Source organism: Eptesicus fuscus, chromosome 7 (assembly GCF_027574615.1).
Source record: "Eptesicus fuscus isolate TK198812 chromosome 7, DD_ASM_mEF_20220401, whole genome shotgun sequence".
Classification (NCBI taxonomy): Eukaryota; Metazoa; Chordata; class Mammalia; order Chiroptera; family Vespertilionidae; genus Eptesicus; species Eptesicus fuscus.
In genome coordinates this window covers 91,772,797-91,787,286 of record NC_072479.1, presented here as the reverse complement: position 1 = coordinate 91,787,286, position 14,490 = coordinate 91,772,797, and the positions used below count along the sequence as shown (strand labels likewise).

General features: G+C 36.3%; 1 protein-coding gene across 4 annotated transcripts in view; it reads left to right on the top strand.

The window, feature by feature from the left end:
• Positions 1-14,490, top strand: part of ANKS1B (ankyrin repeat and sterile alpha motif domain containing 1B) — an 808,746-nt gene that overhangs the window by 384,054 nt on the left and 410,202 nt on the right. For all 4 annotated transcript variants that reach the window (XM_054719390.1, XM_054719389.1, XM_054719388.1 and 1 more), the window contains exons 13-14: positions 2,150-2,739; positions 4,496-4,568. In XM_054719390.1, the coding sequence (XP_054575365.1) occupies positions 2,150-2,739; positions 4,496-4,568 (663 nt within the window). The remainder of the gene's footprint in view (positions 1-2,149; positions 2,740-4,495; positions 4,569-14,490) is intronic.

Sequence of the window (14,490 nt, the reverse complement as noted above, 5' to 3'; positions counted from 1 at the left end):
TAATCATTGACCAAAGCAAGGTGCCTGGCCACACCCAGAGCCATGTGGGAGGAATGGCTGCAGGGAGCCAGGGCAGATGGGGGTCATGGCTGTAATCAGTCTACCAAACAGGTGTTTCAGGAGGTTTCAGATCAACTTCTCTTTGCCTTTGACAGTCATCCTTAGAGTTTGGCCACTGAAATAAACACATAATATTTATAAAAATGTTACCAACTGTCAGATGCTAAGAACTGTGATTCAAAAGCCTGATCTTCTAAGCTGACTAAATTCTCTTTTAGTTGGGGAAGTGACTGCTGGTGACCTGAGGACTTGGACAATAATAAAGCATTTTGGGATGGTGATTAGAGTCATTTTTGTCAAACCACAGAGGGGATTGTTACCTAATAATAATTACCCCAGGAAACTTGAGTATTGTGCCCCTAACACTCTCTTTGCCATGAACATGGAAACCTTCTGACTGAGATTTAAAGAATCTTTTCTTGCAGCAGGCTGATTCTTTTCAGGTTTCCTTTCAAACTCAAACTATTGGGCCTTCTTCAGCAACTTTCAAAGTAACATTCTGAACTTTTCAAATTCCTCCTCCCCTTTACAATTACTCACCCATTATTGTCATCCCACACCAACCTGCTTATGTTGTAAAGCGCTATGGGGAGCCAAGTAGCCAAGGAAGAAAAAGAGAAAATAAATTGGAACAGAATATCAAGTTGTATTTCCTCTGAGCAACAGTTACTTCCATGAAGCAGGAAATGTCTATTGTGGTTGCTGATTTGTGTGAATTCAGTATTCTGGCCATATCTCTTTCTATCAGAAAGTCATGATATTTATTAATCATTTCACAGGATTAATTTGAGTTTAAATGAGATGATGTCAATATAATTCCTCATTCAGTACCTAGTAAATAGATATACCTACTCAATGTTACTTGTTAATTTCTAAAAAATGTAGGTATTTGGGGTTTGTAATAATAACTAACTTCTTTAAAGTGCAAGTCAGCATGTGAGCTTTGGATTTGTGGTTATTATCTACCACATTGGCTATACAGTGTTTTATTCACAAGATTGGGTTATGGGCTTATTGGATAATTTTGTAGCAAATATTTAGCTAAATGAATTAAAATGACCAGTCAAAAAAGTAAACTGACTTTCTTTGTTAAGTTCTTTGGCCAAGATTTTGATACAGTATCTTTAAAACACAACTTAGGTCATAAAAAAAAGCATGCTAATTTTTAAATTTCAGAGGACATTTATGATTTATCTTAGAAAAAATATAAAGTGATAAAAATTAGCATTTTTTCTTTGGTCTCTTGAATTCATTACATTTTCAAAGACCTGAAGAAATTCAAAGGTAACTAATGTTATTTCAGAGAAGAAAGGAAAAGAGAGTTTTGTGTTAATAGCTCGACATCAATTTCTTGTAAAAGAGTCTCACTTTTTTAGTGATATAGATCACATTGTTGGCCTATGTTAAGCTTGTACAAATCCTTTTTATCTAAATTATATAATTTATATAGAATCATTCTTAATTTTATATTTAAAGTAACAATATTAGTATTACAAATAGTAGTACATATGTACTACTATTTGTAATTCTTCAAACAATAAAAAAATAAAAAAATAAAGTAACAATATTAGGATTATTAACTTTAAATTATGTTTAATAATACTTTTTTTCAAGATTTTGTTTCTGGATTTATTTGCTGGGAGAAGGGCAGAGGGATGTCACTGTGCGTGACCTTGATTTACATGCCTAATGTCCACCTGAACAGTGACTCATTTATTGCTGGGTTAGGATGTGGTTGTTTCATGTTAAGAAAACCCAATTTTGTTATTTAATATAAAACATACACCCTGGGGATAAGAGAGAGGGATATGCAATTACTCAGTTAATACCCAATTCATACCTTTGAAATGCTCCCTAAGGTATATCAGGAAGATTTGGTACACACACACACACACACACACACACACACACACACATTTTATAGGCAGCACAGTAGAGTCATGATTGTTTCATGAAGTGGGGATATCATTGTGTAGCAATAAATCAAATGCCTGGATATAGCACAAGTTCAAAAGGGCATTGCTATTGTATCAGGGCTTTCTGGTTCTTTTATAAACAAATATTCTGACCTCTTTATTTTCTTTTGCAGATGAACTCTCTCAACAGGAGGACAGTGATCCCCCAAAGGAATATGATCCTGGGCAATTTGCAGGCCTTCTCCATGGATCCTCTCCAGCTTGTGAGTCCCCTGAAAACCCATTTCATCTCTACAGGAAAAGAGATGAACATGAAGAAGGACAAGATGAAATCATTTTGGCCAAGAGTCCTCTGTCTTTCAAGCAGTCTCCAATAGAAAATAACACAGAACCTTTGGTAAAGAAAATTAAACCCAAGGTGGTCAGTAGAACAATTTTTCACAAAAAACCCAACCAAGTTGAAAACCATACCATTGTTGGTACAAGAACAACCAGGAGTGGATCCCGGAATGGGGACCAATGGATTGTGAACACGGGAGGATTTGTGGAGAGAGCCTGCACCCTGGGGAGAATCAGGTCATTGCCAAAAGCCCTGATTGACATGCATTTATCCAAAAATGTGTCTAAGTCGGATTCTGATCTCATTGCCTACCCTTCAACTGAGAAACCATCGAGAGTTAACTGGAGTGAATCTTCTACTACTGAACAGAGCTCGAAAGGGAATTCTGAAAGAACACCATCCTTCACCTCAGAATGGGAAGAAGTAAGCATTGTTTTTCTTTATATGAATGCTTTAGAATCGAGGAAGGTTTTGGGGGGAGGATTTTCAGCTTTAAGTCTTTCAGAGGCAAAGAGAAAAAAAATTAACAACGCATTCAGCTACGAGTGGAAGGGAAAATTCTAGGGGCAGCACATGATAATTTAAAAACAAATAGAGTTCCACACATGCGGGGAAATCTATTGTTTCCATAGAAATTGATATCAAGCAGAAGTAATAACTAGCTATGAGGTGCAAGAGAATGTTCACATTATGTCTTCCCAAGCACTGCAGCTGACAAATTGAGAAAAATCTTCTTGTTTTTGCTGCCCTATATCATTTTGTTTACTTACTAAACTCTTTGTTAGCTTGTCTCCATTCTTTAAAGAATCTTAAATATTCAGAGGGTCTCCATATAATCTTACAAATGACTTAATATTTCCCTTTTACAACTATCAGAGTGACTTTAAAGAAAAAAGGTGTTGAGGTCACGTTTCAGCAATTTAAGCTCTCCCTAAAGAAAAATTATTTAATTTCATAGAATTACTCAGAATGCAAGGGCCCTTGTAGGATTATGAAATATCATCCTTTGTCCCTAAAGAGGACTATATCATGAAATAATAACATTTCTTGCTTTTTTCTTGAATTTCTTCAAAGATTGGACCACACTCTCCTTTGACATTTTATTCAAACATGTCACATTTTATCTCTCAAAAGACTGTGCCAGTTGGATTGGGCTTTGAAACACTGTAGGTCACTATAATATTCTGAGAACTAGAAATTGAAATGGTTCAGATATTGACATTCTGAATTGAGCTGTTTGGGAAAAATCACTCAATCTCCCTGCATCTCTTTCAGGGTGAACAAAATGAGACATTGAAGTAATGCTTCTTGTCCCTTCTGGAACCTGCTGCCTTACCAGGGAGGCTGGGATGACAAGGAGGGAGATTCAGCCATTAAAGGGCTAAAGCTTTTTATAAAGTCACTTCTTCCTATATATTTCATACTACTAGATAGATAGTTTGTTTGAGTCTCCCCATTACTTATATTTATTAACTCTGTGAGTATCATCTGAAATTCTTTTTGGAACGAGGCAGGATTAATTAACATTTAACTTACCTCTTAGAATTAAGTTGTTTCCATGCCTTGATTCTTGTGATTACATGCCACAAGTCAGCTTGTGGCTGGTCAGACCATTTAGTGAGACCTTGGTTCCGATGGCCATGCCTACAAATAGAAACCCACCCATCAGCAGTCAGAGGAGACACGTGCCCCAGAGGAAAGACATCCTCACATGACTTATTCTCAGCCCTTGCCCTTCTGACTCTAAAGAATGCACAATGCCTAATGTACTGACCCAAGTAGTTCCAAACAAAGTTCATTTTAGGAGATACAAAGAAAAGTCAAGTTGATTTTGAAAGCTTAAGAAAGGGAAACATAATTTATATTTTTAAAAGCAATTCACAAGATGTCTGTTTTCCTTTAAACCTTTGTCTGTCGGTCTCTTAATTGTGGTATTGCAGTGGTAATAACATCAAGAATACACGGTGGAGCAAAAGTGGGTTTATAGTTGTGCATATAAAAAGTGATACAAAAATTAATAAATAATAATACAAGAATAAACTCTGTGTTTCACGTACTCACCACTGTAAACCTACTTTTGCCCCATCCTGTATATGCTTGTGGCATTCGAACATTATTTTAAAATGCAGTGCTAAAGGTGAATATAATCATTCACTTATATGCTTTTTGTTTCTTGCAGATTGACAAAATAATGAGTTCCATAGATGTTGGAATTAACAGTGAACTTGAAGAAATGAATGGTGAGGCCACAAGTAAGGAAATCTCTCCTATATGTTATAAGTGAATTAATGTGCACAGGACCTAGCTAGAAAATGATAGGCGTCTTTAGATAATTTTGGTTTATCATGACAACAGCAGCTATAAGTTATTTCCTTTTATTCATATCAAACAACCATGACCTCATGATACTCTAAACAGTATCAATTGTAAGTATATTGATTTAGCACACTGAGATATTTTTTCCCATATACTGTTTTACTATGCTAGTTAACAGTAAGGGAGTTTCAACTTTAGGTACAGCTAATTATGAAGCTACTGTTGCTTCATAAAAATGTCCCATTTTTCCTGGCCAAAATGATTAGCAACATCTAAGTTGTCAACTCCAGTATGGCAAGAACTGTGTTTTACTCATCTTCATGTATTCCAGAATATCTACCAGGGTGTCTCACAAATAATCAGTTTTGCAATCTCTATTTAACCTATTACCCGTATGAAATATTGTTTCCTTCCCTACAATTAAGGCTCAGAGTAAAAGGCCATTTGAAACTTCCTTTGAAGATTTTTTGCTTAATACTGAAGGATGGTGTCAATTACCAGATAGCTACACCTAAAAATGGCTGTAATAGGCCTACTAAAGAAACTACTGTTCTGGAAAGAGTCAAAGGATCTGGCTCCAGCTCTGCCCTGCCACTAAGTAGAGGTGTAACTGTAGATTAAATAGACCTATAGAATTTGGAGTTAAGACAGGTGATTTCTAAGCTCCCGGAACAACTCATGTTAAGTTGGTGGTAACAGTTGATGTTTCTACAGAGATAATGCAATCAAGATTTGTGTAAGAGAAGCCTAAATATATATCATTGGGTAAACAATTACGGGATTTTGTGGCCCTTTAACTAGTTACGAGGGCCCTTTAAACAGCATTCCAAGTGATTCTTAAGCACAGGTAAGTTGGAAAATGGTTCTGTTGTGAGGCACGAGGCCTGGGGGGATAAGCAGTGACATTGAAATCAGGTTGCCCTCACTGGAGACCCTTGTAGGAGTATCTCACTCATGTCTCCGGTGTGGGATAAGTAAGAACTTAAATTATTCTAACATGATTGGTCTCCATGTTAATTAAGTGATAATTTTTAAAAATATATTTCTTTATTGATTTCAGAGAGGAAGGGAGAAGGAGAGAGAGAGATAGAAACATCAATGATGTGAGAGAATCATTGATCGGCTGCCTCCTGCACGCCCCCTACTGGGATCAAGCCCGCAACCCAGGCATGTGCCCTTGGCCAGAATTGAACCTGGGACCCTTCAGTCCGCAGGCTGACGCTCTCCACTGAGCCAACCCGGCTAGGGCATTAAGTGATAATTTTTAAAAAGCTTAAACAATTTGTTATGAAATGCATATTCGTTTTAGATTTTGAAAACTGAAACATTATGGAAAAGCACCAAAATTGTGTATATATGTTTAGTGACACAAGTGTATTAGCTCAGTAACAGCATGTGTGGCCAGGTCTCTTCACCCAGAAATGCTGACAGACCTTAAAGACTTTTCTAAGTGTCCATAGAACTGGTCTAGGAATGTATGTTGCCACACAGTTCTTTCAGATGTGCTTATAGAATAATTTCAAGTTAGCTGTAGAAATACAGAGTCTTGGTTGAGATAAAGGTAAGGCTTTATTTTCTTATACATAGTGAATTCCCTGACACTGAGAATTCCAATCAGAGCCCTGGTACTTTTCTGGTGGAAGACTTAGGTGCTATTGAACATTCATGTTCTAAAATTCTTCAAACACACAGTACCATAAAATTGTAAAAGAATGTTACAAACATTATTATAATGAAAATAAGGATAAATGTTAAAAATGCCACTCAGGCAAAGCTGCCTCTGCAGGGCGTTTTAGCCATGAACAAATCCATTTTCCCTTAGTTCTCCTCCTCCCACCTCTCATGCTCCATCCTACCTGCTGCCTTTCTTTACTATTTACTACAATGGGAATGAAAATGAAAGTAGACACTCAGTCCCCAAGACTGAGTACTGTATGCACCTTAATTGTCACTTCTTAATTACACACTAATTATGTGACTGACCATAACAATTGGCATTCCAACTGGCCATGAGGCCATTTGTGGATTACAGCCTTACTGGGCTGCAGGCTTTTGCCTTTGGAGGCTGGATCGCACTAGAGAGGCAATAACCCCATGAAGGTCACCTTCCACAAGTATTGTATCAGGCGTGAGTATGGTGGGAGAATCACATGGTGAAATTAAGAAGTCAGACTGACATGAATTCAAATCTCAGCGCTGCTGTTTACTAGCTCATGATTGTAGGCAACTCACTCAGTTTCCCCAATGACAGAAATACGGATATTGATATCGAATAATGCTAGAGAGGTGCAATGGAATATTTGTAGAGTCTGACACCTGTAGATGTGTATTCTATTTCATCTCCCCCCTTGCCCTACCAGGAGGGAGATGTTGACTTTGATACTGTGGACACATCAAGATAAACACATATCAGCCCTTTCTTGAAGAGCTAATGATGGCAGCTAGTCTCATGGTCTTCACGTTAAATTTGCTGTATTTCCTGAAATTGTAGTATGTCGATTGTAATACAGCTGGAAGCCCAGAGTCAAGTGGTACCAAAGAAGAGTCCTTACTAAAAGAGAGCATAAAACTAAAGGGGACCCTCGAAAAGAAAAGAGAAAACTTTAGAATGTAGTGATTTAAATGGTCTAAAGTATTTTTTCTGAAGTCTGAGTATCCTCTTTTTGCCTGACAATGGGGAGGAGCTGTGTAATGAAATTAACAACAGGTAAATTTGGAATGAGCTAGAGGAAATACCACTGTTGTCAGTGTCTAGAATTTTGTGTTGGAAGGCCACTGAGCCAAGAACTGTGCCTGGCTTTAACAGAGCTGCATAATTTTATGAGCATGTATGGTGTTTGTTGCTACAAACCTCAGAAGATGATAGAATAAAATCTTAAGCAGTGGAAATACATGAAGAATCAAGGATCACCATTTAATCGTCCATGCCCTTACCCATTTTGTTTCAGTGTTTTTGTTTGCCTATCCCTCAACCTGCACATTTGCAATTTCAGGTATTTTGTAAACAGAATACTCATTGGACCAGGAAGGGATTTGAAACACTCTCATTTTCACTCTTGTTGACCAGTCTCTATGAATCATATAACTAATTCCACTCATAAAAACCACTTTCTTCTTTAAAAAAATTCCTCAGCAATTAATAGTTTGAAACTTACCCAGTAACCTCAACTGTCCAGTACTAAGATAGAAATAAAAGTAAATAAAATTTACTGAGTTTATTTTTGGCCAGTCCCTTAGGGTTCTGACTCAGAGTAATACTAATTCAAAATTTCCACAAATATAATTTCTGGTTTCCCACTTGAAATCAGATTTAAGTGCCCAACCAACCAGCATTGGCAGCAGGATTCAATTATATTGAATATCTCATATGATGTAGGACATCCTATTTTGAGATGATGCTGTGACAAGTTAGTACATTCTGCAGAATCGTGAAATCCCATGTATAGGATTTTTTTCAGAGAACAAGTCTTTAAGTTATATGGACTTGGATTGAGACCCTAGCTTTGCTTTGTGATCTTTGATATCAACTTCATCACCTATAAATTCAGATTTTTTTTTCAATCGTATCATCAGAATGCTGCAAGATGAAATCACACAGTTGTACTACTATAGCCTAAAATGTACCAGGTGATCAATAAATATAAATTCTCTTGCTTCTGATTCCAGTATGCTTGGCTAAATTTTCCAATTAGAGTGTACACCACTAAGGAAGATACTTGGGAAATTTTGCTTATCGTTTTGATCAGTGAGGATTATAGTTAAGAGAGAACTACTTATATTCTAAGTTGCTTTCATGTGGAGTCTTTTCTGAATTTTTATTTCTTTTTAAAAAATATTTTTATTGATTTCAGAAAGGAAGGGAGAGGGAGAGAGAGATAGAAACATCAATGATGAGAGAGCATCATTGATTGGCTGCTTCCTGCATGCCCTCCACTGGGGATCAAGCCCACAACCCAGGCATGTGCCCTGACCAGGAATGGAACTGTGACCTCCTGGTTCATAGGTTGACATTCAACCACTGAGCCATGCCAGCTGGGTTGAAGTTTGATTTCTTAACCATTGTCCTTGTATCACAAGGAAGCACTTTCAAGGTAGAAAAACTATTGAAAGTACTACTTCAAATTGTCACACTTTTTAAGAGTCAGTTTGATGATCTTCTTGATGAAATTGAAGACCACTTAAGTAAAGAGGAGGCTATAATTGGCTCCAGAGCAAGCAAGTGCCCAGACTTTCTAATACAGGGGTGGCAGGTAACCTTAGAAACACCGTCCTTGAATAATGGGCTTGAATAATCTCCTGTTACACTAAACAGACTTCAGGTCTCTGGACTGTATTAGATTGAACTCAAATACATGAATGTGAAGGATAGTATTTAGTTCACAGGTACTTTTTTTTAAGACTGGGATTTTTTTTCTTATACTTAAGGTTAAATTGTATTCAAAGAGAAATATTCCCCAGTCTTATCTTTAAAAAAACCCTACTTTTGCCAATACATGAATTCCATCTAAATTTTAATTATCAATGAAAGCTATTAAAATGAATTTATAAAGGATTTTATCACAGGCTACACTGTCTATATTGGGTAAAACATAATCCTTAAGCTGGAAAACGCATAGCTCTAAAAACAGTAGCTAACATTAGTCCCACAACGTGACTTTTCTAAGCTTTTGCTCCTCTTCCTCCAAGAGTCTGAGGGCCAGGTTAGAGTCCCTCATCCTCCATGAAGAGTTTCTAGGAACTGAGGAACGCTCTAAAGCATAGGCCACGTTCTGTCTTCTCATGGTCTAAGTCCCACCTTCTCCTTGGTCTGCAGGAATAGAGGGAGTTCACATGGCTCTTTCCCCAAAGAAGGGCTGGTAAGGGCTGGAAGCTGCTCCTCCCTCACATCTTGGCTGCCTCCAGGCCTCTGAGTTTTGCCCATGGAGCTCTAGATCTGCCTCAGGAGGTACCTTGCCACCAGGGCAGCTGATAGCCGTCCTCCCCCTGGGACTGCTGATGGGAATATCATTTCTCAAACTCTAGGAGAATGCTTTTAAAGATGCATTTACAGTTTTCCAGAGTTGCTCTATTAGAGAAATGACAGAGGAAAGAAGCTAAAATGTATTCTATTCTTACTGTGTGTCAGATGCTGTGCAGTTTACTCCTGTGACCGTCTTTGCATTTAATTCTCAAAATAACTCAGTGGGATGTTATTATACCCACTTTATAGATGAAGAAAGGCTCACAAATTTAAGTAACTTGTCAAGTCAGCTGCTTCAAATGTAGTTTTTCTTCTTCCTGAAGTCCATACACCTTTTGATAAAAATATGCTGCCTACTCAGGATAATAGAAGCCAGCTCTTTGCCGCTTTCTCTTTAGTTCAAACCATACTCAGGAACTAAGGGGAGCCATCTGAGGGTGTTTAGATGTAGAACCAATCACTTCCTTTTAGCAAAGCTACTGGCATGGAAGGCTTTAGCTCAGACCCCAAAGTACAGGCCACCTGGTCATATATTTAAATGAATCACAGCCCTAAATATCTTCTACCTCCCAAAGTGAATGCATAAATCCTAAGACCCAAGTTTCACTTATTTTTCAGAGGAAGAATGTTCCTTGCCTTCAGTAATATTCTTTTTTTCATGAACTGTTAAATTACACATAAAAGCCTTTCTGTGAAATGCTTTGCAGCGGGCATAATTTATTTTGATTTTTACTTCTTTTTACAGCACTATTTTTAATAGAACCAACTGGGGGAGGTGGATAGTAGAATATGTTAGCATGCAAGCATACTATTTTGTCTAAATCACCCTATTTTGTTATCAAATTATATAATACTACACTGAGTGACTTAGTTATATTTTAGATATATTAAATCTAAGAAATCCCTTAATAATAGAATAGAGATATAGAAATGTGAACTATAGTAATCATTAGGCTGGCATGAGTTAACTAATCTTTATTAAGAGATAATGTTTAATCAACCAAACAATTGTGCTTTTAGCACAAGAGACACTAAAATTTATTTAACACCATCATTCCAAATACATCACCATTAAAAACTAAAATAACCTATGTAATATAGATTTTTTTTATTAGAATATGGCTTAGATTCTCTGGTTTTGAACGTACAAGTAATATTCATATGTGAAATTAGGTTTCACTTAAGTTTGAAGAAGTAGAGTATCATTCTGTGGCCTACTATTAATAGTTACAACTTGGTACATTGTTTTCAGTTTAACAAAATATTTAACCTTCTAGATGAGGCCTAGAGAAATGATCAAGTACAGTCTTCCCATAACATCTTTCATGTATGATCCACCAACATCAACAACACCTGCTTCCATATTTCCCATGATGATACACTTACTACTTTCACAGATAAAATATCTTATCACTGGGAAGCTCAAATTGTTAAGACACTTATTTTTTGAGGCAAAATATGTTACCTACATAGACAAAGTTTTGAATACCCACTCTAACAATTACTAACAATGGGACCTTGGGGAATTTATTTCATCAACTCACACCTTACTTCTTCATACAAAAAGCAGCTATAACAAATAATACCTACTTCTCCCCAATATCAATGGGTAGATCTAGTGAATTACTATATGAAAAAGTAGTTAGCTACATTCTTAGTACATAGTAGACCATAAGAGTTGACATCTCCCTTCTTTGATTTCTTTTTTCTTTTTTTTTTTTTTGCTTTTAAAGTAACATTTATTTTTTTAAAGTTAACATGTGCATATATAGGAAACTGAAAAACACAAGCAAAGAACAAAGCCATCCATAATCACAAGAAGTTTACAGTCTGATGTGTTCTTCTAAGTCCTGTGTATCTACACAACTAAGCTTTCATTTTTATGTAATTAAGATGGTACAGTTATGTATCATGCTTTCTCACACATCATGAATATTTACCATTTCAGCGTCCCAAAGCTATGAGTATTTTGATAACCAAGAATACCCTACATCAACTCAATCTGGAAGAAAATGTAATCCTGCCTTACTTGGTGACAAAAATTTCATAAAGGACAAAAATAGCAACAGATCTCTAGATAAGATATTCACAAAGTTACAATTAAAATACTGCATTCCCTTAACGTTCCATTAAAAATGAGACCCAAAGCAAGAGTACACAAAGTATAATGCTTCTGAGAGAATTACGATTTATACTTTAAAGTATTAGCAAGGTGGCAAGTTTTGACTGAAGTAATTAACAACATATTCCTACAGCACAGTCTAAAGAGATGCACACACATCAGTGGTTATCGCCACAATGTGAATATGAACACATCCACACACATCCCTCGCATGAACAAGTCCTGATGTCCATTTCTCAGATGGTTCAACAACTCCATGTCCAAGATGCCTCTTTTCTAACAATTATAACAAAATGATATTTACAAATTGGTTAATTCACTAGCTCTACTTTTTATCAGACATTGTCACCTCAGGACATCTACAAAGCTCCAATGTTGCAAAACAAAGAACCTTGTCCACAATAAACATAGGAACTTTACAAAAATGGATATAGACTTATAGTTATAACCTAAAACTTTCTTCTTGGTATGGAGATAGTAGCAAAGAGCCCTTCCCTTCACCCTTCCTCTTCTCCCTCCTTCGCCATGTCAGTGACTAAATACAGAACACCTGGCTCCAAGAGGTGGATTAACAAAGACATTCCCAGAGACAGTCCTTCCTAAAAACTAACAAGAGGGCTTTTATAAAGGGATTATTTTACTACCTCTACTTTTAATATACTTCGGGCATTATCCTTGAATACACAGCAATATTAACTAATATGCACATATTTAACAATGGTTAGATAATTTTAATTTCTCTAAAGACTCATGGGCACAGAAATCCTTTTTTCTGTACTTCCTTCCCTCCCCCTTCCCTTGTGAACCGTCAGCATACTCTCCGAGACATCAAATTTAACAATTCCATTCCTCAAATACTACCATTCCTATAAATTAACAACAAAAAAATACTTAAAGGGTGTCATTTTAACTCTTTTAACATATGTTGTGCACTTTCAAACATCTAGAAAAGACTAGCCATCTCAAATAAGGATTTGTTTGATTAAACTGCACATAGAGGCTATAATCTGAAAGTGTCTTCTCAATAGGAAGGAACTTTCTGGCCTAAAACCCTTCCCCTTTTCATCTCTATCAACACAGTGGACAGTACAATAAGCATCTGTAATGCTTAGAGAGGGTTTTAACAATTTTACTTCTCATGTTTTCCAAACAGTTCTTCTTAGGAATCTAACACAAACTGTACACCATGTATTTGTTTACTAACTACTTCTGTCATACACTGGCAACCTCTGTAACATCTAGAAAGGCTAGATGTTGTAAATTAGAACAGTTTGTCCGTCACATATGTTAAAGAGGTTGCCAGAATATGACAAAGTAGTTAGTAAAATGATCATATTTTGTAGACTTTGTGTTGAAATTCATAGGAAAGCTTGTCTTGTGTAAATGACTTTTGGATATGAATTTGTTCCACCATCTTTAAATATTACACACACCTGTACTTGTCCACTGGATTGGTGGTGAAGAGAAGGGAGTGAGAGGGAATGGTTCAGGCCAACATGATCATATTTAGTAGATGCCTCGGGTTATAACCATTGTTAGTATGTGCAATTTTAACAGTGTTGTGCACATATTGGGCAAGTAAGTTCTTATATGAAATATCTAGTCTTTCTAGACATTTAGAAGTGCTTGATGTACTTAAAAGTAGAAGTAGTAGAATAATGCTTCTTGTAAACAGCTTTTAAAACCTGATAGAAAATATTGTCTTTAGAAATGGAATTGTTAAACCACCTCTCCGAACAGTGTACTCTATGTACTTGTTCACTACGAGGTTGAGGGAGGTGGGAGGGAAGAAATTGCAAAATGATGTTTTGCTAGTGTGTGATAGAAAATTTTAGCTTATCCTTTGCCGCCCTATATGTTACATGCATTTCATTTAACTTTACTGTATATATTGTGAATATACTGGACAAATAGGTCCTAATTTTATAATATATAGTCTCTAGATATTAAAGAGGTTGCCAATGTGTGACAAAAGTAGAGTTAGTAAACTAACACGTTCTGTACACTTTGTGTTAAAATTCATCAAAAGGCTGTCTTCTGAAAAGGACTTTGGAAATCAAATTGTGAAATCTACCTGTAAGTGATATATGTGCCTGCTCAACCCATTGAGTTGATGGTGGTGAAGAGGAAATGAAGGGTTCCAGACTAGAATGTTCTTATATGGAAGACACTTTCAGATATAACCATTGTTACATGTGTGTAGTTTATTCAACACTACTGTGTATATAGTGGACAAAATTTAAGTCCTTATTTGAAACATCTAGTCTTTCTAGATGTTTAGAAGTGCACAAAGTATGTTAAAAGTAGAGGTAGTATAATAACACATTTTGTATATATCCTTTTGTTAAAATTCATTTCAAATACTATGTTTTGGAAATGGGATGATCAAACCACGTCTCTGAGCAGTACACATTATTATATTTGTACTGGTTCAGGGAGGAAGGAGAAGAAATTGCAAAGGGCTTTATACCACCAATATGTTTATAGTTAGGCAAGATTAACTATCTTCCCTTGTGCTTGTGCATTGTGTTTTACTTAGCTGTGTATATATTGTATGATTTATTTTTTCTCATCTATTCATTTTTCTCTTTAAAAAATGTCCTAAGAAACAAAAAAAATGGATAGTAGCTCATTGTTTCAAATATATAGATATATTTATATATGCCTAAGCGACCGTTATGACCAGTCGACTGAACAACTGGTCGACTGGTCGCTATGATGTGCATTGATCACCAGGGGGCAGATCCTCAACACAGTTGAATGCACCCCCCTGATG